The sequence below is a fragment of the Carassius gibelio genome, chromosome B21 (genome assembly GCF_023724105.1).
Source record: "Carassius gibelio isolate Cgi1373 ecotype wild population from Czech Republic chromosome B21, carGib1.2-hapl.c, whole genome shotgun sequence".
NCBI classification, from domain to species: Eukaryota; Metazoa; Chordata; class Actinopteri; order Cypriniformes; family Cyprinidae; genus Carassius; species Carassius gibelio.
The window spans coordinates 28,286,107-28,313,095 of record NC_068416.1 but is presented as its reverse complement, the minus strand read 5'-3'; the positions used below and the strand labels follow the sequence as shown (position 1 = coordinate 28,313,095).

The 26,989-nt window shown below is 42.6% G+C and overlaps 1 protein-coding gene and 1 long non-coding RNA gene across 2 annotated transcripts; both read right to left on the bottom strand.

The window, feature by feature from the left end:
- Nucleotides 1-2,768: 2,768 nt before the first annotated feature.
- LOC127986344 (uncharacterized) lies at nucleotides 2,769-6,759 on the bottom strand. The gene is made up of 3 exons (XR_008160812.1): nucleotides 6,614-6,759; nucleotides 3,597-3,784; nucleotides 2,769-3,421 (listed from the first exon to the last, which is right to left on the bottom strand). It is a non-coding gene; the product is annotated as an uncharacterized LOC127986344 (long non-coding RNA).
- A 1,657-nt stretch (nucleotides 6,760-8,416) lies between these two features.
- Nucleotides 8,417-12,485, bottom strand: LOC127986317 (uncharacterized). Its single transcript, XM_052588601.1, has 2 exons — nucleotides 11,959-12,485; nucleotides 8,417-9,165 (listed from the first exon to the last, which is right to left on the bottom strand). Exons 1-2 carry the CDS (start codon nucleotides 12,385-12,387, stop codon nucleotides 8,737-8,739), a joined length of 858 nt encoding a protein of 285 aa, XP_052444561.1. The 5' UTR covers nucleotides 12,388-12,485; the 3' UTR covers nucleotides 8,417-8,736.
- Nucleotides 12,486-26,989: the final 14,504 nt, after the last annotated feature.

The following is a 26,989-nucleotide window of genomic DNA, read 5'->3' as shown; positions in this document are numbered from 1 at the left end:
TGTTGAGAAATTATGTATATCATATTAATTTTAAATAATGATCAAATATTTACATGTGATGGAAATGACATTTGTTTAGTGCGGATTGGAAAATATGTCAAAAAACACCAATTTGTCTTATAATGTAAGTGCGTTCTCTTATGGATCATTAAACTAGAATAGTTATATTTAACTGTTAGATTGTGAAAATTTTGATTTGAATGCTTTTTTTTCCCTCAAGTTCACAAGGCCAAAAGTGCCTGTAGATAAAGAACCACCCATAAACATAAAACTACTCACTCATTTTAGTTGCATTCTCTGGGCCTTTCTTTCGGCAAATTCATCCACGATGAACGTGGTGTTTAATTCACTGCTTCGTGCATTCTCGATGGAAAGAATTGTCAGTCCCGATAGTTTGTTTTGCGACATGGTGTTCACTAACATTAGGTCGGCAAGAAAAACAGTCTATTTTGGGTAGTTTTTGTGTCGTGACTAACTTCTCCACCTTCTCTTTTCTCTTTAAGGCCCCGCTTTTATGTTTATATTAGTGTTAATATTAATGTTCACGTAGATAGCCACTATAGTAACCTCTCACATTGTGTTTTCTTTTTTTTGGCGCGACGATGCGTCATGTAAATAAATGATGGCGTAGTAGCTAGTCTACGGCAGCCACGGAGTGCAAAAAAATTTATAAATGCAAACAAGAAATGACGGAGAAATTAGACATTACAGAGAAATAAGAAATTACTACACATGAAATGCATAAAAAAATATATTTATTGCGGCCACAATTTAAAATTAAATAGAAAAAAAAAACTGTATTAAAAGCTGGGGCGGGCCCCCTATTGGCCCTGGCCCATTTGCACGAGCATACCCTGCATGCCCAGATGCTACGCCACGATTCTTTTTTCAACTGTTCAACAGAAGCTCTAAGCGACCATGCAGTATAACTTTTTCCTTCTTGTTTTCTTGTTATAACAATTTATTTTTCTCATTATCTCAACATAACGAAAGTTTGTTTTCTCGTTATAACGACTTAATTTTCTCTAAGAAGTTACAAAACTATTAATTCAGTTTTGTTCTATAATGTTGTAAAAAAAATTTTTCTACACGTACACACACACACACACACACACACACTGAACATGAACACTCTTTTCAAACAGAAGCTTGTAACGCACATGATATCTGTCACAGCATATAATGACTACTAAAAATGACAAATTATATATAATTTTATTTCAAATAAAGGGGAAATCAAAAGTGAGTTTAATCCAAGCACCTCAATAAAAGATCTTAGAATAGTTCTGAAGTGTTTGCAGTGTTGTTTTGAAATGTTAATTAAAAAAGCAAAAAGTTTAGTGTACTGTCTTTGGAAAGAGCAACAGTGATTGATCAGCCTTTATTTATGTACGGTATTGTAGACGTTATTACCTAGGCGAAGCAGAATTAGCTAACTATTACAGTAAGAGCGTATGCATGGTTGTCCATCAGATGCCTGTCAAAGTTGAGCTTGTTATTATAGCAACAGTAAAACTGTTATGTTGTTATTATGAGAAAACAAAATTTCGTTATGTCGAGATACCGAAAAATTTAAATCGTTATAACAAGAAAACAACTTTCGTCATGTTGAGATAACGAGAAAATTAAGTCGTTAAAACGAGAAAATGATTTTTTGTCATGTTGAGATAATGAGAAAATTAAGTTGTTATAATGAGAAAATGACTTTCGTTATGTCAAGATAACGAGAAAATGACGTCGTTGTAATGAGAAAATGACTTTCGTTACGACGAGATGACGAGAAAATTAAGTCGTTATAACGAGAAAACAACTTTCGTTATGTCGAGATAATTAAGTCGTTATAATGAGAAAAAGTCTTTCGTTATGTCGAAATAATGAGATAATTAAGTCGTTATAATGAGAAAACAAGAAGGCCGCTTAGAAGTTCCGTACACTTAAGACATAACCGACAGTTTTTTTGAACATAGTAATCAAGAAGGGTATTTTCACATATTTTTTATGTATTTCTCAGCACAAGAGCAAAATGATAGGCTTTCGTGACGACACGCAGCAGCGTTCTGTAAACTGTCCTGAGCGTCTTCTTAGACTGACCTCAGTCAGACGGTTGAGACCCCCCACCCCCCCACCAGCTCTGGGCCCCTATAATCATCACCACCTTTCACCCCACTAGCGACGGCCTGCTGTATTAGATCAATATGGTGCTTCTACTAAATACTGAGCAAAGGGTCTGAATACTTAGGACCATGTGATATTTCCGTTTTTCTTTTTTAATAAATGTGCAAAAATGTCAACAAATCTGTTTTTTTGTTTTTGTTTTTGTTTTTGTCAATATGGGGTGCTGTGTGTAAATTAATGAGAAAAAAAAAACTTGAGGCTGAACAATGTTACTCCATAAGTTCACTGTATTAATAGATCTGATTTAAATGACTGAAATATCTGATGTGATGCTGATGATCATGTGATCTGCTGTAATATTAATAATCTCCAGTAGAGAGCGACACTTGACTGTCTGAAATATGAAATCATGTTCATCTGCATTATATTCCTGAGTTCGTACAGTCAGAGCTCAGATGTGTTTTCATGATTTCAGTGATCCTGTATTTCAGCAGATATCATCTACAGTATGAACTACAGCAGTACATATTATTACAGTAAAATTAATTTAATAAAAAACTCATAGTTCATATTTATTTACAATTAATTCTAGTAATATTTTATTTCATAATGTTCAGTGTGGGGACATGACCAGAACAAAGGCAGGGAGACACTCCAGTCAAAAAGAGAGTTTATTGACTCACAACTACTGGTGACATTAAAGTTGATCATCCTCACAGAGACCCAAACCAGAACTAACTGCTGAGAGGTCAAGTACGCCCCTTTTACACTCGAGGGTCAAACCATCCCAAATTACAGGAAAACACTTCACCCCGAACCATGCAGTCATGAGCCCCGAGGAAAAAACTGATCAACTTTGAAAAAGTAGCTACAAAATAAACATTTTAGGTGTCTCTTTTCCATGACCGAATGTGCAGCTTAGCACAACAAACACACAATAGAAAACAAACATTCATATCAATGATGTAAAATAAACAAATACTGTATAAACCAGAAAAAAAAATAAAAATAAAAGGGCATAGCCCAAAGATTAAAAATAAATACAGTAAAAAGCTGATGATATGTTAGATTACTGTAAAACTGTATCATATTCATTCAGAATTATGTGTGTGTACACAGTACAGATGAAATAAACTGAACCATTGGTTGTGATCAGATGAGTGTGAAAAGAGTCCAGGAACTGATCAGACTGTATTCTGATGATGATGAAGATGATGATGATGATGCTGGTGTCTGGTCTCTGTGATGTTGTGTTCTCTGAATAACATCTGAATGAACATCACAGGTCCGTCTGGATCACGTGAGACTAGAAATCACAAACATATAGAAATATTCTCATTGGTTTGGATTTATAGTTTTTTCTATAATCACACATCTGTAAATATGTAGTACATCTAGTGCAGAAAGTCTGATGAATCTGTCTGAAAGTGATATTTTATGACAGGAGTGTGACGGTTAAAAGATAATGATCAAACGCTTACAATCTGGCTTTAGTGTCTCCATACTGTTCCATCTCCCAAGTATCTCTCTGCTTTTCTCTTGTGATCCAGTCATTTCTGTTTCATTCCTGTCCTCCATTTCTCTCTCTGTCCTGGTGCTTTGTGGTGGTTCCTGATGCTCCAGCAGATTTCTCTGTGTGTTTTTGTTTTTGTCTACATCACATTTATACCTAATTTGCAGACAACACAACAAAAATAGTTCAACAATGAATCAAACATCAGTTTAGGTCAAACTCAGATGAATTCGTCCATCCTAGAAACACAGTGGGGCCAAAATAATTAAAACATTAATATTTCCAGCAGATATATTTTTATTATTTCTATCTTTTGTTGTAGTGTCTCCTATGAGTTTCCATTTCCAAACATTCATTTGAGACAGACTTTCTGGAAGCGTCTGGGAGACACAGTTGTTCAGATTGAGTCTGTCTCAGTTTGTTCTGTTTCTTCATGTGACTCCAGACAGACTGATGAAGATCAGATCACATCTCTGTGTGCAGCACACACATCTCACTGCATTATTAATATTAATGACACAATCAGTGTTTGGAAACTGATATTTCCATCTGACACACTACAGCAAAAGATAGAAATAACTGACTTCAAACCAGTTTCAGCAGCTGAAAATACTAAGTGTTAGAAATATTATGACCACCACTGTATCATTTTTATTTATGTATTCATTTTCTGACAGTATTTTCTACAAATTAAATAATAAAAAAAAAAAAACTCAGAGTGATAACCAGATCAATCTAAACCTCCCTCTGGAGAAATGAGTACATAGGCCTATTACATGAGATAATGCCTCATTTGCATGTTTAAACATAGGATTACCAAAAACTCTTGCTACTCTTAATGTAATCAATCAGGTGATGAAGTACAGTGATGTCTTCTGTCTTGAATTCACATATGAGTGTTTCCAGTGTAATTTCACATAAATACATCTGGAACAAAATAAGTCTTTCTTATGAGCTCACTGGGGAAATGTGAAATATGAACTGTTCATACAGTATTGTTCAAAATAATAGCAGTACAATGTGACTAACCAGAATAATCAAGGTTTTTAGTATATTTTTTATTGCTACGTGGCAAACAAGTTACCAGTAGGTTCAGTAGATTGTCAGAAAACAAACAAGACCCAGCATTCATGATATGCACGCTCTTAAGGCTGTGCACTTGGGCAATTAGTTGAAAGGGGTGTGTTCAAAAAAATAGCAGTGTCTACCTTTGACTGTACAAACTCAAAACTATTTTGTACAAACATTTTTTTTTTTCTGGGATTTAGCAATCCTGTGAATCACTAAACTAATATTTAGTTGTATGACCACAGTTTTTTAAAACTGCTTGACATCTGTGTGGCATGGAGTCAACCAACTTGTGGCACCTCTCAGCTGTTATTCCACTCCATGATTCTTTAACAACATTCCACAATTCATTCACATTTCTTGGTTTTGCTTCAGAAACAGCATTTTTGATATCACCCCACAAGTTCTCAATTGGATTAAGGTCTGGAGATTGGGCTGGCCACTCCATAACATTAATTTTGTTGGTTTGGAACCAAGACTTTGCCCGTTTACTAGTGTGTTTTGGGTCATTGTCTTGTTGAAACAACCATTTCAAGGGCATGTCCTCTTCAGCATAGGGCAACATGACCTCTTCAAGTATTTTAACATATGCAAACTGATCCATGATCCCTGGTATGCGATAAATAGGCCCAACACCATAGTAGGAGAAACATGCCCATATCATGATGCTTGCACCTCCATGCTTCACTGTCTTCACTGTGTACTGTGGCTTGAATTCAGAGTTTGGGGGTCGTCTCACAAACTGCCTGTGGCCCTTGGACCCAAAAAGAACAATTTTACTCTCATCAGTCCACAAAATGTTCCTCCATTTCTCTTTAGGCCAGTTGATGTGTTCTTTGGCAAATTGTAACCTCTTCTGCACATGCCTTTTTTTTAACAGAGGGACTTTGCGGTGGATTCTTGAAAATACATTAGCTTCACACAGACGTCTTCTAACTGTCACAGTACTTACAGGTAACTCCAGACTGTCTTTGATCATCCTGGAGGTGATCATTGGCTGAGCCTTTGCCATTCTGGTTATTCTTCTATCCATTTTGATGGTTGTCTTCCGTTTTCTTCCACGTCTCTCTGGTTTTGCTCTCCATTTTAAGGCATTGGAGATCATTTTAGCTGAACAGCCTATCATTTTTTGCACCTCTTTATAGGTTTTCCCCTCTCTAATCAACTTTTTAATCAAAGTACGCTGTTCTTCTGAACAATGTCTTGAACGACCCATTTTCCTCAGCTTTCAAATGCATGTTCAACAAGTGTTGGCTTCATCCTTAAATAGGGGCCACCTGATTCACACCTGTTTCTTCACAAAATTGATGACCTCAGTGATTGAATGCCACACTGCTATTTTTTTGAACACATCCCTTTCAACTAATTCAACTAATTGCCCAATTGCACAGCCTTAAGAGCGTGCATATCATGAATGCTGGGTCTCATTTGTTTTCTGAGAATCTACTGAACCTACTGGTAACTTGTTTGCCACGTAGCAATAAAAAAATATACGAAAAACCTTGATTATTCTGGTTAGTCACATTGTACTGCTATTATTTTGAACAATACTGTAGATAAACTGAAGAAGAAAAACTTTTTTAAGGTAAGTGGTTGCAGTCAATTTATTTGAGCAACATTTCAATAAACACATTTATTTGAATAATTAAAAAAATAATAATTATGAAGCTAAAATAAATAGTTTGAAACCCATTTTTTTTTTATTTTTCAGTTTAGTATTGATCATAATTCCTAGGAGACAAATGAAATCTATCACATGGAATATCACAATGACAGATTTTACTAGTCTCTGTGTGGTGATGTAAAAAGTGTTTGTGTCTCCAGATTTACACTTCAGTTTCACTGAATACAAACAGCAATGATTAAAATAAACCAATAAAATACAACAAACAGTGAAATATAAAAGGGTTTAATGACCTTGTGAAGATCTGAAGAGAGAGACATATCCTCTGTGGATCTGAGAGATCTGCTGCTGGTTTATATACAGTAGATGTGATGAGAGGAGAGAGAGTTTAACTCACACAATAGAGAAGAGTTCTGCTGCTGGTTATATACAGATGGTGATCAGAGGAGGAGTCTAGTGTAGTCTACAACAGAACAGGTTCTCCAGGTTCCTGTTTCCTTCTCGTCAGTTTAAAGTCACACATAATGATGACATCTGACACATCTGTCAAATTGATTGATGAGTTGTTGTCACTTTATTCTAACATTTAGCAAAAAAAAAATGTAACCGTAAGTGCTGTTCTCAGGATGTATAATAATAATAATAATAATAATAATAATAATAATAAACATATTCATCGAAATGGGTCTCAAGTCTAGGAGTCCATCAGTGTGTTTTAACAGATTGTAGATCCTGATATCTAAAGTCCATTACGGTCCATTATCTACAGAAGAGCCAAGACTGATGACTGATATAATGCTGAGAAACTCATTTCAGAATGTAAAACAAACAATGCACAAATTATTGAAATATGAAGAACAATATTTACAAAATTTACAGAAAGCTAAAAAGATGCTCATTATGCACTGACGAACATGAGTGTATGTACAATCATATTTTCTAGAGACATTAGGGAGAAATTACAGTTCTTCTGTTCAGTAACACACTGATGGCTCATATTCATAATCTCAAACTGACCAATAAACCTGATGAATCAGTCTGTGATTTGTCATCATCTTGTGCACGATCACTTTATACTTGATCTTCTGGTTTTTATATTCTCTGTGCAGTATTTTCTCACTCTCTTTTCTCTGTTTCAGTCTATTTGTTGGTAATATTCAGTGAAATATTATTGTCTTGGGTGTTCATGTAGTTCATCATTGTGTATTAAATCTAGAGCTGAAAGTGTTCATTATCATAACTGATCTACAGTAGCTGTTGTGTGTGTGTGTGTGTGTGTGTGTGTGTGTTGAATTAAAGGAGACTAGGTTACTGTATGGCATGAGTAAAGTAAGAAATATGATTTCTTTTCTTGTGCTTGACTTAATTTTATCCCACTGATAAATCCTTTACAATAAAAGCAATGTTAAGAGAGTAATTACAGTCCGTGTTGATTCTGTGGAGCTAATATATTTGATTCTATGATAAAAGTCTGATTTATTGTACACGCTGCTCTGGATAACAAACATTAAACAAAGACTTCTGTGAAAACTAAACTCTTTCTATGTCCAAAGATCCAATGGAAACCTTTATTAAGAGTATTCTGTGTTTTTGTTGTATATGTGGTTTTCATCTCTTTCTCTGAAGAGGAAGAATCATCTGCGAGTCTGTTCAGAAACTGCAGGAGTAATGCTGAGGATCGTGTTTCGTGTTATGAGCAGTAATCAGAAGAAAGTCCTGGAGGGGAATAACATCAAAACTAAAAACTAAACCGGTCTGACGAGTTTAGTTCACAGACTATTAACAGTACAATGTCCTGGTTCACTAGTATGAGGAACATATATCATTTTAAGAGGAAACAATGAAGCATACATGTGTTACTCAGTCAGTGTAATATCAGTCTGATTATTGTAATAATACAGGTAAAATGGCATTCTTTATTATTTAAAGTAAAACTAAATGAATAGTTACTTTAAGTGATAATAATTTTGTGTAACTATATCTAATCATCTTACTGGTGAGCTGTTAAACCGACTGGAAGAAAGTTCAGTGTTATACACAAGAAAACAGACGTGTAGGAAACAGCTTCAGTCAGAAGAAGTGTGTGTCACGCTGTAGTGAGTTCGTGTGGCAAGGAAGAGGACAAAGGGGTCGGCTGGACTGCTGACGTATTTATTTGACCCAAAACTAAACAAAGAACAAAGAAAATCACAACCACCCAAACGGGGACTGTTATTCTGACACTCCGTCAAACTTCCGGTTCACTCCTTCCGGTTCGGGTCAGCAGTCCGTCTCTCTCTCGCTTGCATCCGTTTCTCCCGGCGTTTTATACTCTCTCCAGGCCAATTACTAGAACGAGAAACAGGTGATGATAATTTTTGCCCAAACCACTCACTTACCGCTCGTCTCCTGATTCTCTCTCCCGCTGCAGACTTCGCTAAACCACGCCCCCCCTGCCACATACCCCCACCGCCCGACTCAGGCCGGGGAGCCATCCGGCCTGCAGCCCCCCCCCCCCATTTCTGGAGAGGAAGTCGGCCACCGCCATCTGAACACCCGGCCTGTGGATCACCTTGAACTTAAAAGGCTGAAGAGCTAGATACCAACGAGTGATCCGCGCGTTGGTATCCTTCATGCGGTGGAGCCACTGCAGCGGAGCGTGGTCCGAACAGAGGGTGAACTCCCGTCCCAGGAGATAATAGCGGAGGGTGAGGACGGCCCATCTGATGGCAAGGCACTCTTTCTCGATGGTGCTGTACTTAGCCTCTCTCTTCGAGAGCTTCCGGCTAATGTACAGCACCGGCCGTTCCTCCCCCTCTATCTCCTGGGACAGGACTGCCCCCAGCCCCCTGTCCGATGCGTCTGTCTGCAACAGAAAAGGGAGAGAAAAATCAGGAGAGTGTAACAGCGGCCCGCCACACAGAGCAGCCTTGACCTGAGTAAAGGCCTGCTGACACGGCTCCGTCCACTGGACCGTATCTGGTACCTCCTTTTTAGTAAGGTCAGTCAAAGGGCTGGTGAGGTCCGAATAATTAGGAATAAACCGTCTATAATATCCCGCCAGCCCCAAGAACTGTCTTACCTCCTTTTTGGTCTTGGGTCGTGGGCAGGTCGCAATAGCGGCAGTCTTATCAATTTGGGGACGCACCTGCCCATGCCCCAAGTGGAAGCCCAGATACCTTACTTCCACACGCCCAATCGCACACTTCTTTGGGTTGGCCGTGAGCCCCGCTCCCCTCAGCGACCTCAGGACAGCCCTCAGATGCTGCATATGCCGCTGCCAGTCATTACTAAATATAATAATATCATCTAGGTAGGCAGCAGCATATGCAGCATGGGGCCGTAGAATCCGATCCATGAGGCGCTGGAAGGTAGCTGGGGCCCCGAACAAGCCAAACGGAAGGGTAACAAACTGGTGTAATCCGAACGGCGTTGTGAAAGCTGTCTTTTCTCTGGACAATGGAGACAAGGGGATCTGCCAATAGCCCTTTGTTAAGTCCAATGTCGAATAAAAGCGAGCCGTGCCTAGCCGATCAAGCAACTCGTCAACCCGCGGCATTGGATACGCGTCGAATTTCGACACAGCATTCACCTTGCGGTAATCTACACAGAATCGGACTGAGCCGTCCGTTTTCGGAACTAAAACTATCGGGCTCGCCCAGTTACTATTAGATTCTTCTATTACCCCCATGTCAAGCATAGCGCCCAATTCAGCCTGAACTACTTGTTTCTTGTGCTCAGGTAAACGATACGGCCGGCTGCGAACTACCACGCCCGGCTCGGTCTCGATATGGTGCTGAATTAGGTTAGTACGGCCCGGCAGGGGCGAGAAGACGTCGGCAAACTCTGCTTGTAATTTCGTTACATCAGTGAGTTGGGACGGCGAGAGGTGGTCTCCACCTGGAGCCAGAGCGAGGGATTGGGGTTTGATATTCGCCTCTGGCCCGAGATCATCCTCTCCGCCAATCACCGTTGCCAACATCACTGATTCCGCCTCATTCCATTTTTTAAGGAGGTTGAGGTGGTATATCTGACGGGACCCGTTCCTATCGGACCGTATTACCTCATAATCGAGATCTCCGACCTGTCGTGCGACCTCAAACGGTCCCTGCCACTTAGCCATTAATTTGGAGCTCGACGTTGGGAGTAATACAAGTACTTTCTCTCCCGGTGCAAATTTGCGTAACCTAGTTCCCCTGTTATACAGCTGGCTCTGGCGGTCCTGGGCTTGTAACAAATTCTCCATGGATAGCCGCCCCAATGTGTGGAGTTTTGTTCTCAAGTCCAGCACATACTGAATTTCGTTTTTGCCCTGAGACGGTCCCTCCTCCCAAGTTTCTCTCAGTACGTCGAGCACCCCCCGGGGCTGGCGTCCATAGAGAAGCTCGAAGGGGGAAAACCCCGTGGAGGCTTGTGGGACCTCTCGCACAGCAAATAACAAGGGCTCTAGCCACCTATCCCAATTTTTGGCGTCTTCGTGAACGAACTTACGAATCATGGATTTAAGTGTGCGATTAAATCGTTCGACCAGGCCGTCGGTTTGTGGGTGATAGACGCTAGTTCGAATCGATTTAATGCCCAACAATCCGTACAGTTCGCGTAGCGTACGTGACATAAACGCCGTGCCCTGATCGGTGAGGATTTCTTTTGGAACCCCCACCCGGGAGATAAGACGAAACAGGGCATCCGCAACACTTTTAGCGGAAATGTTGCGGAGGGCCACCGCTTCAGGATATCGTGTTGCATAATCAACTATGACTAATGCAAAGCGATGTCCTCGTGCCGATCGCTCTAATGGCCCGATGAGGTCCATGCCAATTCTCTCGAAGGGGACCTGCATTAAGGGAAGAGGGCGCAAAGGCGCTTTTGGGGCGGCCGGTGGGTTTACCAATTGACATTCCGGACAAGACGCGCACCACCTGCGCACGTTGTCATGAATGCCCGGCCAAAAGAAGCGGGCCATGAGGCGATTTAGTGTTGCGGCCTGTCCCAAATGGCCCGCCATAGGATTAGAATGAGCCGCCTGGAAAAGCATTTCCCGGCGGCTCTTTGGAATTAACAATTGGGTTGTATTCAATTTTGTCCGAGCGTCTTGGGTCACTCTATACAACCGGTCTTTTAAAATGGCAAAATACGGATAGGAGAGCGGGAGGGCAGGTTGGAGAGACTGGCCATCGATGGCGCGGACCTGTTGAAACGCATGTTTTAGTGTCTCATCCTGAGACTGCTCCAGAGGAAAGTCATCACGCTCCGAGAGAATTAGTCTCCCGATTTCGTTCAGTTCCCCTGAAGCAGACCACAGCGACCCTGGCTCAGTTTCTCCCACCTGTACCCGCACGGCCTCCTTCCGTGCCTTATTTCCCCAAGAGGCATCCGCACATAACGACCCCAATAAAACCGTAAACGCAGGCCAATTCGTTCCCAAAATTACCGGATGCCGGAGGTGGGGACTAACCGCCACCTCTACACTATGTTTTTGTCCCCGGAAATGAATGCTAATTGGGACAACCGGATACTCCACCACATCCCCGTGTACACACCGCACCTTAACCACGCGGCTTGTATCCAATGCCCCCGGTTGAATCAGGCTTTGATGGATTGAGGTTTGGTTACATCCCGAATCCACCAAGGCCGGATATGTACCCCCCTTGATACTCACGGGTATTTGGTACTCGCCAGCCTGACCGGGGGTGACCTGTGGGACATCCGGGACCCGGATCATTGTCCCCACCTCCATCGCTGGACACCTGTCCACGAAATGCTCCGGGTCCCCGCAACGCCAACAGGCCAGCCCAGACCTACCCGCCGCCCCAGTGGCAGGGAGTGGATTGGAGAATTGGCGCGGAGAGAGTGGAGAAAAGGAAGCACTGTCCCCCCCAGCAGGCACAATCCCTGCCCCCCTGGGCGGGGCCCTTGGGCTCCCGAAGTGTCCATGGTCGATCCTGTCCCGCCCCCGGGGCGGGACACGAGGAGGGCCGGGTGGACGGGACCTAGGGAGAGGGACAGGGCGAGAGAGAGAGGGGGGAGAGAGAGAAGGAGAGAGAGAGTTAGCAGGTGGGGGTGCGCCGACCCCTGGGCACGCCACCATGTGGTCCTCCGCCAGATGGGGAAGCCGAGCGATGAACTGCTCCAGCACCACCAGGTCGACGACATGCTCCACGTCACTTCCCTCGGCCAGTAGCCACTTGCGGCAGGAGTCCCGGAGCTGTTGGGCCATCACGAAGGGCCGGCCGGCCTCGCCCAAATCCAGGTACCGGAAGCGCTGGCGATGTTGCTCTGGCGACCGGCCGACCCGCTGGATAATGGCCCTCTTGAGGTCGTCGAAGACCAGGAGGTTCGCCACCGGAAGTTGTTGCGTGGCCACCTGGGCCTCACCGGAGAGCAGGGGTATTAGGCGTACCGGCCACTGCTCGCGGGGCCACCCGCAGGCCTCCGCCGACTTTTCGAAGAGCTCCAGGAAGGCCTCCGGATCGTCCTGGGCCCCCATCTTGTGAAGCGGCAGGTGCATGGGGGCGGCGGGCGGCCCGGCGGCCTCGGCGCGAACCTCCCGATCCATCCAGCTCCGGAACCTCTCGCGGTCCTCCTGCTGGGCCTGAACGATGGCCTGGAATCGTCTCTCCTGATCGGTCCTCAGGTCCAGCAGGGCCTGATGTTGTTCTTGGTGCAGGACCGCGAGGGAAGCGATGATATCCGCAAGCGGCGTGGAGGACGGGCTTTGCATGGCGGCGGCGGTCCTTCTTCCTTCCCGGGTTTCGGCACCAGTGTAGTGAGTTCGTGTGGCAAGGAAGAGGACAAAGGGGTCGGCTGGACTGCTGACGTATTTATTTGACCCAAAACTAAACAAAGAACAAAGAAAATCACAACCACCCAAACGGGGACTCTTATTCTGACACTCCGTCAAACTTCCGGTTCACTCCTTCCGGTTCGGGTCAGCAGTCCGTCTCTCTCTCGCTTGCATCCGTTTCTCCCGGCGTTTTATACTCTCTCCACGCCAATTACTAGAACGAGAAACAGGTGATGATAATTTTTGCCCAAACCACTCACTTACCGCTCGTCTCCTGATTCTCTCTCCCGCTGCAGACTTCGCTAAACCACGCCCCCCCTGCCACACACGCGTATAACAGCTTTCTGAACGAGAAGAAGAGACTGCGGGACTCAAGTTATTTTCACACTACTCAATTCATTATAATGATAAATGATGAAAACACAAGGACAATACAAATGTTACAGAAGACAGCAGCTACACAATGCTACAAACATCAGATTGTGTATCATGATAAACATTACAGGAACTAATATACTAATATTCTAACAGTTGTTTGGCTGAAATAAATAAATGCTGGATTGTTCTCACAGCACAGTTTGTATTCTGGTAACCCGACTGAGAAAAGAGTTGTTCTTTTTTATAAATGTAGACGTCTGAATAAAGATCCAGAAGAGATTTTAATGTGCTGCTGTGGTTTACAAAAGAGAAAAAAGTCAAGAGTGTTATTCAGAAGAACAACAGGAAAACATTGTTTGTGTGGATTATGATTCATATCTGTTGTGTTATTAATCATTCAGTCACAACCGTCTCTCTAAACATTTAACATCATGCAAACTTTTCACTCTGTACAAGCAATTGCTCTTCCCATAAACAATATTTACTAAAATACTGGAAACATTTGATTGACAAGTCCTCAAGTTGTATGGGTTTAAAAAACAAACCCAGTCAAACCACAGTCAAATTATAAACCAACACGTGACATAATCTCACTTCATCTTCAAGTTGCATTCAGTTCATTCTCTGTTGCATTCAGATCATTGTTGTTGAGTTCCTTTTCATAAAGACCAGATTCATGAAATACCTTCAGACATGTCTGCAGTCACACCTCTACAGTATTTAACTTCACACATTCTTCTGTTTGTCTGAGATGGCCTTTGAAGCAGTTATGCTGATACTCATACTGTTCTATGAAAGCTATAATAATGTTATCAATAATAATGTTTTATTTACAGAGCACATTTCAAGAACCCAAGGACAGAATATGATTTCAACAAGTAACACAAATAATACAGCTAGACAGTGATCATATGAGATATGAATTATTATAGATCTGAAAGCTGGAAAGCCGTCTCTTCTCACCTTTATTCATTACAGTATTATAAAGTAGACACATTCACATCTGTCCAGCTGCAGTAACACTTCTGCTGGATCAAACTCAATCAAGTCAACTTCTCTTCAGCGATGTTCTTCAGAAGAAACAGTTTTCTGTCTGTCACCCGTTACAGACTCACATCTGTCTCTGATCAGACTCATTTTTAGCTGAAACTCGTGCTGTACACCAGTATAGAAGCTATTTTCAGTGACAGGAAATACATTACTGTAACTATATGGGTGCCGTGCTTTCAGAAAGTGCAGAAACACTGCTGTAGAGCAAGAATAAAGATGTGAATCTAAGAGATCTGCTGTTTCTAGACCTGATTCAGCATCATTTCTCTAGTTCTCATCATATGTTTAGTGCATCTTTCATTAATACAAGTCAGTAGTGTGTTACTGAACACACTGTAGTCTGGAGTGATGAAGATGATGATGATGATGATGATGGTGATGATGATGAAGATGATGATGAAGATGATGAAGAGGATGATGATGAAGATGATGATGATGAGCCCGGCGGCTCGTACACGACATCTTTTCAGCAAGCAGCGGCGCTAATTTGTCAATTCCCCACACAGTGAAATGATAGAGAATATGAAACCGCTTGGTGGCAGCAGCACAGAGAATTGTTTTTATTGTTATTGTTATTATTATTTGTAACTGCTCGTGCCACCCCTCATGTATCACGAGAAACACAATATACAGTAATAATTTAAAGGAATTTTAAGTTTTTGTTTTTTGAATTACTCTTTGCATCGTGGAAGAAGAACCAGATTTCAGGTTTGGAGAACTGTTCTTACACTTCAATGATAAATGAATTTTTGTCAAATGTCACATAAACTGGTTTATTTGTCAAATGATTGTCAGAGCCTTGTATTCATCATCTTCACTCGACTGAAGAGCAGCACAACTGTGTTTAGAGACGTTTAATGACTACAACAGAAGCTGACAGAAGAACTATCATCATCTTCATCATCTTCATCATCTTCTTTATCTTCATGATCACCATCATCTTCTTTATCAAACATAGACTTTTGTGATTTACAAAACTGTTTGTTTCATTTTGCACTGTTTTTCTTGTATAATATATATTTTCTGTATATTTTTTAAAATTCATTTAACTGTAATAAATCTGTCCTGCTTCAGGAGAAAACAAGCCTGTTTACAATTAAAATCAGTCAATCTATCAATCAATAAATAATAATAAATCGTACTTTTCCAACTACATCACAAACCAAAGATAATTATGCATAACACAAACAATAAATAAAAGACGTCACTATCCACAGATTTAATATGGACTATGCAGGTTTGTTTGTTGAGAGAGACAAGTTTCAGTGTGTCAGAGTCAGACAGTATTGTCTCTCTACTGGAGATTATTAATATTACAGCAGATCAACAGATCACATGATCATCAGCGTCATATCAGATACAATTAAAATAGAGATATAATGGTAAGTCATTTTAACTTTTTAATTACTTAATAATAATTAATATAATTAATATAACATAATTACTTTTTTTCTTTTTTTATTAGATCTGGATATGTTTTCATGTGTTTAAACGGAGCGACAACATACTGACAGTTATTCACTATAATCTGAGATAGAGAATGATCTGCAGCATTAGATCTCCACACACTGCATGATCTGTGTAATATCAGAAGCACATTTCAGTGACCTCTGATAACAGATCAATAAAGTGAAAGTGAAAGTGAAAGTGACGTGACAATATTAACTGTACACTAGAAACATTCGTGTTATGTGAAGCTGCTTTTAAATTATATTATATGAATTGAATATTATCTATAATCTAGATAAATAATCACAACTAACAGACTCAATGTTTCTCTTCCTGCATCGACCTTTGACCCCTGTGACACAGTGAGGTATCTCCCTCTACAGGCGATCCTCAGAATCACACAGAGTTACAGATCTACAAATATATATGAAAGTAATTTCCAGTATTTTTAGTTCTCACTAGAGGGCGCTGCATCAATCTGCGTCTGAAAATTTTTTTCTGTAAAAAAAATTTACAGAAACTAATCTTAATGAGTAAAGTTGTCTCACCCTCCAGCAGACAGATGCATCAGTGTATGTCAGCTACAAGTGTGCATTTTGCTGTTTACCTGGTTCTTCCTGCGGAATTTCAATCACAAAATGAAATCAAAGACCACTTTTGGTTAATTTTAGTTCATCAACCACACATTTCTTCAGAGTAAGTAATGACTCGGCAGTCGGCACAGTCATGTGACGCAGACAGACGCAGATTGATGGGAAGTCGTGGCCTAATGGTTAGAGAGTCGGACTCCCAATCGAAGGGTTGTGGGTTCTAGTCTCGGGCCGGCAGGAATTGTGGGTGGGGGGAGTGCATCAAACCCCCAACTGCTCCCCGGGCGCCGCAGCATAAATGATGCACACTGCTCCGGGTGTGTGCTCACAGTGTGTGTGTGTGTGTGTGTGTGTGTGTGTGTTCACTGCTCTGTGTGTGTGCATTTTGGATGGGTTAAATGCAGAGCATGAATTCTGAGTATGGGTCACCATACTTGGCTGAATGTCACGTCACTTTCACTTTTTGCAACCACACCCCAGGTGCATGTGCATACACAGCATCTTCTCAGCAAGCAGGGGTAGCGTTAGTAGCTGCAAACTCGGAGCCTGCTGCATCTATAGTCCCCTATTCTCAGACCCCTTGCGACCCGATCTCACTGCATATTTTAGGAGGTATGAATTTGTACGAATGACCTACACACCTAACTCAGACCCTAAACCTAACCGACACAGGGGTTTAGACTAATCGTATAAAATCGTGGTTCAATCGTCTTTCATAGACATAAATAAATGTTAGGGAACCTGGGCGTAGTTGGTGTAGAATTGAGTAATTGGTTTAAAAAGCTTGGTTTACAGAGACTTCATTATAATGCACAGTTGTTTATTGTTAACTTAAATCACTGTTTGATTTGTTGAATCACGAGATGTTAGCTGCTGCAAGTTTAATCTTCTGGACCAGTTAAATTCACAAAATAAATCACTGGAACATTCTAAAACGCTTAACGTGAAAGTACGTGGCTTAATGTATTCAAACGGTGTATAGAAAGACCAAACTCAGTAAACATATTAATAAAGCATTCTATTCACAGACAAGCAGATATGACGATTAGACAAAATGTGTTTAATTACGTGTTAAGCATTTGGCTCCCATAACCTGCTTGTCTGTAAATAGAATGCTTTATTAAACATTTTGAGTTTGGTCTTTTTATTACACGTTTTAATGTATTACGCCACGTTAAGCGTTTTCCTTTTAGACCAATTGTTTTCTTATGGGAGGAAAACGCTTACAGCGTGGCTTAGTCAAGGATGTGCATTTATTACATGGACTGAGAAAAAACATAAAACAGTGTCTAAAATGCGTGCATTTCAGCTGCATGACAACAATAATATCTTATGCTATATAAATTAAAACAGTAATGATTCATCCTTTTCATTTGCTTTCTTATACTCTGATGATATTAAATAATAAAATGTTCTATAATTATTTAATTCATAATTCTTCTATCTGAACTGAAGACCTGATCCTCCCACCGTGGAAAATAAATCCAATTAATTTTTTAAATGTAGTGGGTTGTTTGTCTGTTAGCCTAAAGATCTTCTTAATTTAACAAAACAATCATTTCAGGCACATTGGGGAGTTATAGGCTAATGTTTTTTCTTCTTATGTGCATTATAATGAAGGCGTTATAAAACTCATAGACAGTAAAAGAAATGGACACAGCGACCCCGTTGGATTCAACGGAGACAAGTGAAGTCGATAAGAAGCAGACACTTCCTGGGGGTCGAGTGTACTGCGCAGACTCAAACTGAGCTTGATGACGTAAATGTCACGTGAACAACCTGCAATCTTGCAGACGTTGTTGAATAATCTTGTCCTGTTGCTTTTATGGACACTCTATGGGCTTCTCCCTTGACTTCATGCCTCCACCAGGAAGTGATCACGTTCATCTGTCAGCTGTCATTTTGACTGCCATGACAACCGAAGCTCCAGTCCGGAGTCAGTGAAGAAAATACACATTTTTGGGGGATTTCCATGCTAAGTTTTTTATATCGAGCATCGCGTTAGTTCAGTCAGGCCATGTTAGTCACACTTGCATCAGCCGACAGTGAGCTGTTCCTGACGTGTACCAATCCGGTCTTGACACCTATCATCTGCGGTCTATTTAAATTCCCATTATTCAGTGTCTCTTCCATCGCATTGCTTCTTGCAAATCAAGCTGTTGCAGTTTGTTTCAGCACATCTGAAATCCACATCTAAGATAAGTGAATGCTTTTTAATCCATATCGCTGTGTATGTTGCCTGGTGGTTAACATGGTTTTGCATCGGTTGCAGGAATGAATTTTAAAGGGGGGTGGGGGGGGGGGTGAAATGCTATTTCATGCATACTGAGTTTTTTACACTGTTAAAGAGTTGGATTCCCATGCTAAACATGGACAAAGTTTCAAAAATTAAGTTGTACGTTTGAAGGAGTATTTCTGTTCCAAAAATACTCCTTCCGGTTTGTCACAAGTTTGGGAAAGTTTTTTTCGAGTATGGCTCTGTGTGACGTTAGATGGAGCGGAATTTCCTTATATGGGTCCTGAGGCACTTCTGCCGGAAGAGCGCGCTCCCGTATAGCAGAGCACTGAGAGCACAACAGACTTCACTGATCAGAGCGAGAGCGTCGCCAAATGTCACAAAAGAAGTGTGTTTTTGGTTGCCAGGGCAAGACAACCCTGCACAGATTACCAAAGAAAAAACAGCATTAAGGGACCAGTGGATGGAGTTTATTTTTACAGAGCATCAACGGAGTTGTGCAAGTGTTTGTGTTTGTTCCCTGCATTTCGAAGATGCTTGTTTTACAAACAAGGCCCAGTTTGACGACGGATTTGCACATCGTTTATTTCTCAAGGATGATGCAATCCCAACGAAAAAGGGTCACGATCGTGTGTTGGAACTGCAGGCGGTGAGTAAAACTGCTTAAAATATCTCTGCCTCCTTGTTAGTGCATCTGCCTCCCATGCCGGAGACCCGGGTTCGAGCCCCGCTTGGAGCGAGTCGTTGCTGCTGCTGCTCTCGTTCAGTTTCAGCCTCGGGATCTGATTCTGGATCATAAATAAATGGCTGAATCTGACTGTTAGCCATGGTTTGTTTGGGATGATGTTTTTTTCCTCACGGTAATGTCACAGCTTCCAAACGCTCTCAACACAAAAGCCAACTGGCGCTCGTGATTCTTTAGCTCCGCCCACACGTCACGCCTCCAGACGCTCGTGTTTTTCCGGGAAAAATCGGTACAGACTATCTTTCTCTTATGAATATAATAAAACTAAAGACTTTTTGTAGTTATGAAGGATGCAGTACTACTCTATAGGTACTCAAGATTAACAAGATATTAAGTGAAAAGGAGCATTTAAGCATATTAGCAGCAGCATTTATACATCTGTGTTCATACCCCTGGAGCAATACGCAGCTAGGGCATGTAATCGCTCTAAGGACACGCTGATAAGGCCATGAGAACAGGGCTAAACGAGACCAGCATTCTCGTGTAAGCGTTTCAATGGGGTTCGCTGTATTTAGCGGCGAAATATCAATGTCACTGGTGTTTATTTCTAAGGTTGATGTCACATTAACTGTGTGAGTGTTCAGATGCACGCAGCTTCAAAAGCAGACATTTATCTCTCTATGGCTTCTATACATAGGGTTATAAGAACGTGACAAAAATAGCCACGTTTACATGTATTTGATTCGGTGTACCACATGAGACGTTATCTAATCCGATGTGGTGTTTACATGTGCTTGTGCTTCGATTTTGGGACATAAGTGGCTTCGATGACATGCAAATTACCAGAAGAGGAAAATAAATAAATAAATAATATTAATATTTTTAATAGCCGCTCGCACTTGCCTGGAATTAACTAATATTGAACCTCTAGTGTTAATTCGTGTGCTCAGTCATGTGGCTTAAATACGATCACATAAACACTAAGGCTGTCTTCTATCGTACCACGTGGTGTGGTTGGGGCCATTAAGTATACCCACTTGTTTTGTTGCTTCGCAAAATCTGTAATTTACTATCATGAATCGTTCCCTTTAATGGTGTACCATACAGTTATGAAACTAGTGATTCTTTGTTGTAATTAGTGCATTATCAGTTCTGTCATCTCACATTTCCCTGCCCATCATCTACTGAGTGCGCGTGTCCACTGCAGCGAGAGAACTCCGCTCAAATGTCATCGGGAGCACTGGGATATTTCTGGTTCGGTTGAGTGAGAGCTGATCGCCAAAGCGAGGGAATTCTCCCCCACTGTTTCTAAATTACACCAAACTGCAAGAAAGTGTGAGGCGGCGCTACGCACTGCATCCGCCAGCTGAATGCAAGAGCAGAGTCTCCCGCACAGCGCTGCATTTGCTCAACAATGTAAAGTGATAAACCGCTTCATGCATTCAGATGTTACACAGAATTATTGATACTGTCGTGTCGTGTGACACTTGAGAACATTAAAGGTTCTGTAATGTTGCTGGCTGAAAACATCCAGAATAATTTTAATGGCATGAGGAGGAAAACTGGAAAACACCAAGGCATGTCAATCCAGCAAGGGGAAATAACTGTAGTCTAAGACCTTATTTAATGCAGTTCTGAAATGAATTGTATTATGATATAAAAAAAGGTAACTTTAAATGGTAAAATACATGATTCTCACCAAGTTTTGTAAAAACATGAATCACGAGGGGGCAGCTTATGAATGCAGATAGTGCTTGCAATGAGCTATCTTACGACATTTACAAATGGGTTTATGAATCTGTAATAATTCATACAATAACAGGCAAATTTTGGTCAAGTTTTTTTATTGAGCTATTCACTATCATAAGCTGCATCCAAAAACTGAAAAATGCTGCCTTTGGAGGTCGCATTCGCAGGTAGGAAGGCTTCAAGGCACGTCCTGAGATGACTTCATCTGGCCGGTTTTTGAAGGCAGCATAGATGTATCCTTCGCTGCCTTTCATATCCCACAAATTAAGCCAAAAAATAAAGATGGCGTCTGAAAGTTGCGATCGGTGGTCAGTTTGTGTGTAAATGTATGTTTTGAACAACGTTATCCACCTATGTAATTTCTAGCGAGAAATTAATATTGCAGTAATGAAATATCCACTTAGTTATAACCAAAGCTCTCTATATTTTGCTGTAGATCATTAAACCATTACTTCGCCTCAGAAGCCTGTCCAAAATCCGTTTCATGACGTGCCTTCGGGAAAAAAAAACTTTGTCATTGACGGATTAGACAGTAAGCCAGCAAGTGGAATTTTATCATTTTTGTCCACTATTTCCCAGTCTCTACTGTATTGTCAGTGTCTACTAATCAATGAATGCACAGCGTTGCCAACATCACGTTCCCATTCTGATGACCGACTATTGATGTGATTACATGGGTACAAGTAATCGGTTTAACATATTTACATGGCAGGATTTTAACTTAGTTCAGGTATAGAAGGTTATCCTACCTCTCAACAGATTACCATTTCTGTTTAGCCATTTTTATTCTGACAGAGGTGTTTCTATGGAGCATTTTCATTCATACTGGACACCATTCTAAGTTTCCGAAGGGTGCATGCTTCCCCTGCTGGACTACAACCCTCCATTATGCAACCTACAGCATTAATGTATATTACATGTTCCTCATGCCGCAGCAAGGGATCGTATGTATCACACGTTGGGGAGTTTTGGCATATGGTTGTTTTGGGGTTTTGTCTTGCTGCTCTCCCCGCTCTGTCCAAGCATGGCTGCATGGACAGGTGAGTGGAGTGTTGCCCAGAACATGATCATACTGCCAACACGAACTGTATGCAATTATAATTGTCATAAATATACTTGACGGAAGTGGTCCTGATTAAAATCGAGCATTGCGTTAGTTCAGTCAGGCCATGTTAGTCACGTTTGCATCAGCTGACAGTCAGCTGTTTCTGACGTGTACCAATCCGGTCTTGACACCTATCACATGCGGTCTATTTAAATTCCCATTATTCAGTGTCTCTTTCATCGCATTGCTGCTTGCAATTAACTCCCTCCTCCAACCCCAACTCCACCAATTGACCCTGTAATCCGAACTAACTTGTTCTTTCTTTACAGTGTCTTCTTTGGAAGCAGTCTCTATGACGTTTTGTTTACAACTCATGTAATTGAGAATTGTAATTATGTATGCTTATATGGTTCTGTTCTGTACCCCAGGGGGGGTTTGTCTTGCTGCTCTCCCCACTCTGTCCAAGCATGGCTGCATGGACAGAACATAACCATACCGCCAACACTAACAGTATGCAATTATAATTGTCATAAATATACTTGACGGAAGTGGTCCTGATTTAAGTAATATTTTTATAAATCTTGATTTTTTTCACAACTTGTGTGCAATTCAGTGTGAACTGAACTAATAGTGTCTCATGAACACACAGTCATGCACAGAGACCAACAATCAAGTCAGGATGTTTGTTAAATAATATGAAAAAGTTTAGTTGTAACAGTCAAACCTGTTAACATGTTTTTTTCGTTGTTCCTCTACTACTCACCATGAGGGGGCAACAAGATGTAATACTCTGATGTATAAAACTGGGGTAGAGAGTAGAAATAGTAGATTGGTAATGGAGGAATAAGCATGGCTTATGGCTCCAAACAATCATTGGTCCTGATTGGGAAACTAATAGTTTCATGCTCAATCTGAAAAGGACTCCACATTCTGTGGGAGACATCTTTTTCTTTTATATGCCTGTCTGAAACATGTCAATGAAGTGAAAGTAGAGGCAATGTGAAATACTGCTGTGGATCCTGAAACCGGATTGTGCCACACTAGTGATTTTGAAGACTTGGGTTTACTGTGATTCGATATCAACACAAAGGTTTGCACGTGGAAACTTTTGGATGTACACCGTGGACATGAGCTTTCGTGGACATTCATGGATTAGAGTGTGGTGAGTGAACTTTCAGGATTATTGTCTTTGTCATTATCGTCGCCGTCAGCATCGTCATCATCATCAACGTCTTCATCACCGCCACTGAAAAACAGATAAGACTTATGTTTATATGCTGTTGGTTCCCTGTCAAGGGAACTTCGAACTGCGTCCTCTGAAGGGACACTATGGGGAACACCTCGTCGTGACCCGTGTCTGAAGCATACTTTGAAAAACGCCAATGTGTTGGCCGGCGACAGCCTCTGACGTCGCTACCGGCGCGACTATAAATATGCGCTCGTAGGACCCGTCACTTATCTTCTTCGTCTTCATTGACGGTTTTGTTTGAAGCGTGCATCTGAGAAACGACCAGAATGGTAAGAGCGATCTATTATGGTTATCATGGCATCCACTAGCAAGGCGTTTAAACAGTGTGTGCATCCATGTCAGCGTTATTTGACACCTGATGACACACACAGTCTTTGCGTCTCTTGTTTGGGCAAAGAGCACGCGCGCGATGTCCTTGAGGGGGCAATCTGCGCGCACTGCGAGCGTTTTTCTGTGGAAAAGCTCCGCTCTCGTTTGTCATCTGGATCTCGCGGCTCAGGACCCGCCGTTGCCGAGGCACAGAGGAGAATGAGCTCGTGGGGATCGCAGGTGGATCTCGCTGAGGAGTTTAGAGAGGGACTTTCCTCTCACACTCTCCGGCGGCAAACGAGAGCGAACTTCGAGAGGAAGATGCGTTGTCATTAACCCTTTCTGACACTGAAGTTAGTGCTCTGCTGGGTTCTAACCAGAAAGAGCAGGAGATATTTGAGAGTGGTGAAGAAGCTGAGGCTGAGCCGCTCATTTCTCCTGCTCTGCGTAAGGGGAGCTGTTAGAGGTTATGGATCGCGCCGCGGCAAAAAAAAAAAAAAAAAAAAAATATATATATATATATATATTTTTTTTTTAAATAAAATAAAAATAAATAAACTTGCCATGGAAGTGTGCCAGAAAGGTAACGTCGCGAGGTAGACTCGATGAGTGTTATTTTTCTGACCATAGCCCGCAGCCCAGGTGAGCCTTCCATTCTCGCCTGACTTACATGCAGAAGTTGAAAAGGAATGGAAGAGGCCGTTTTCTCTTGCATCCATCGGTTTCAGCATACGAGTTATGCTGATATCGATGGCATGCACGAGGACGGCTATGAGAGGATGCCCCCTGTAGAAGAGATGCTGGCTTGCTATCTCTCAGTGGGGGAACATCCTCTCTAAAATCTCCTTCTTTGCCATCTAAGCCCTTCCAGGATACATCCCGCTTAAATGGTAAATCATACGCAGTAGCAGAGCCCGAACAACAAAGGGGTCCTGGCCCATCTCGATCTGAGGATCGAAGACGGGCGCAGAAGGCTAGTGTCGCGGCTCGTGCTCCTCCCCCGCCTGAGGGCAGGGGCAAGAGGAATCGCGGGTCACGAAGAGCCACCAGCGCTCCACCTGATCGTGGTTAGGTGGAAAGTTTCTCACATAACAGTCTCCTATCCTGGACCTATTATGTTTTTGGTTGGTCCTATTTTCATAGTGACCTCCTTACTGACGGTCCGGACCAAAAGGGGACGCCCCGTAAAGCGGGACTCCAGTACAGGAGGGTGGGTGAGTATGTAACCCTTTCTGCTTATGGGTGTTATGTTGCTGGTGGTTATGTCTTCTAACAGACTCTGTGAGTTTCCTTTTACAGTGCTCAGTTCCAGCCTTGTGCTCTGGCCACGATCACACGCTTTCGGCAGGCGGCCGTGCCGCGTGGGTTCGCCCCCCCAGGGCGCGACACCCACCGCGGAGCGAGTTCCACGTGCGGGAAGCAAGCGCTCTGCGGTTGCTCGTCCCACACCCCTCCCGAGGAGCCTGGCTGATCGTCAGAACTGGCATAGCACTGCAGGGAATATCATGGATATCCGGCCAGGTCACCCTGAGGGGCCGCCTGGCCGCTTGGCGCATCCGGGGAGGTGGTAGTTACGGAGTCCTTCTGTATGTACTGCCTCAGGTGATGCTCCCCTCGCTTGAGGGTTGGAGCTCGCCTCTCCCGTGCGATCCAGCGCCTCTGCGATGCTTAGGAACCTTTCTGTACACACGCTAAGCCTGTGTACTGTCTCAAAACCACATGGTGGTCAGTGTGCACGTGAACACTTTGCGCACTGTCTCAAATCCACGTAAGTGGTAAGTGTGCACGCAAGGCTCTGCGCACTTTCTAAAATCCTGTACGGTAAGGGTTACGCGCTCCGCTTCGTTCCCTTTCTTAAGATGATTAGCCCCGGGGTTCCTTGGGCTTCATCCAACCAGTGTGTATTTGTTATACACCTCAAGCACCGCCCCTTAACATGGGGGGCTGTGTGGACTCCCGCATATTGTGGTCTTTTCAGATAGTAGGCTTCACCAGGCCTCTCTGATGGTGAGCTCTCACATACTGTGGTTGTCAGGTAGTAGGCCTCACCAGGCCTCCCTGGAGATTTAGCTCCCACATGCTGTGCGTTTCCACTAAAAAAAACAAAAAAACAAGCTCCCACGGTTTGTGGTTGTCAGGTAGTAGGCCTCACCAGGCCTCCCTGGAGTCGAGTTCCATATTAACTTCCACTGAGGTGGTTATCAGGTAACCGGTAGTAGGCCTCTCTAGGCCTCTCTGTTGGTGAACTCCCACATATTGTGGTTATCAGATAGTAGGCTTCACAGGTCTCTCTGAAGGTGAGCTCCCACATACAGTGGTTGTCAGGTAACTTTTTTCTGTACACACGCTAAGCCTGTGTACTTTCTCAAAACCACATGGTGGTCAGTGTGCACGTGAACACTTTGCGCACTGTCTCAAATCCACGTAAGTGGTAAGTGTGCACGCAAGGCTCTGCGCACTTTCTAAAATCCTGTACGGTAAGGGTTACGCGCTCCGCTTCGTTCCCTTTCTTAAGATGATTAGCCCCGGGGTTCCTTGGGCTTCATCCAACCAGTGTGTATTTGTTATACACCTCAAGCACCGCCCCTTAACATGGGGGGCTGTGTGGGCAATTCTCGCGGTAGTTTAGCAGCGCTCCCCTTTTCTAAAAGGGTCGCCTATGAGCATGCTGCTCGGAGCTCGGAGTCCTCCTCTCATGGGAGACTGAATTCTCGTTTTTTTCATCAGAGCGCTCCAGTACTACATACTGTTTTGAGACGCACTGTGAGAGCAGACATCCTGCTGAGGCAGGGGCTGAGGCTCGGGGAATGGCGCCTTCGCACCAAGGTGTTGAAGTAGAGTTAGAGAGATTGGCCAGACCTGGGTGGATCGGTTTTGCGGCTCAAGAGAGCGTCGCACTATCCCCTCTGGCTTCCTCTGACTCATCCAGCTCCATTGGGGCTGGACGCCATGGTACAGGCGTGGCCGAGGCTTCATCTGTATGTTCCGTCCTCCAATTGCTCTGCTCCCGGGCCATTCCATCTACGAGCTGCTCTTATCAGAGTGCCACGAGAGCCCCTCCTTTGTGACAGGCAAGACTTGGTAATAAACAGTGCTAAGTTCTTAGCCGTATCCCTTTAAAGGAATCTTTCGTGATTCCAAGCCTTCAGCTCTACCCCGGGCCGAG

Bases quoted from the DNA above. Each gene is read 5' to 3' on its own strand.
- LOC127986317 (XM_052588601.1), bottom strand. From the start codon at position 12,387: ATGGTGGCGTGCCCAGGGGTCGGCGCACCCCCACCTGCTAACTCTCTC. The intron at 9,166-11,958 runs GTGAGTATCAAG...TTTCTGTTGCAG, and splicing joins CTGGCGAGTACCAAATACCC to ACAGACGCATCGGACAGGGG.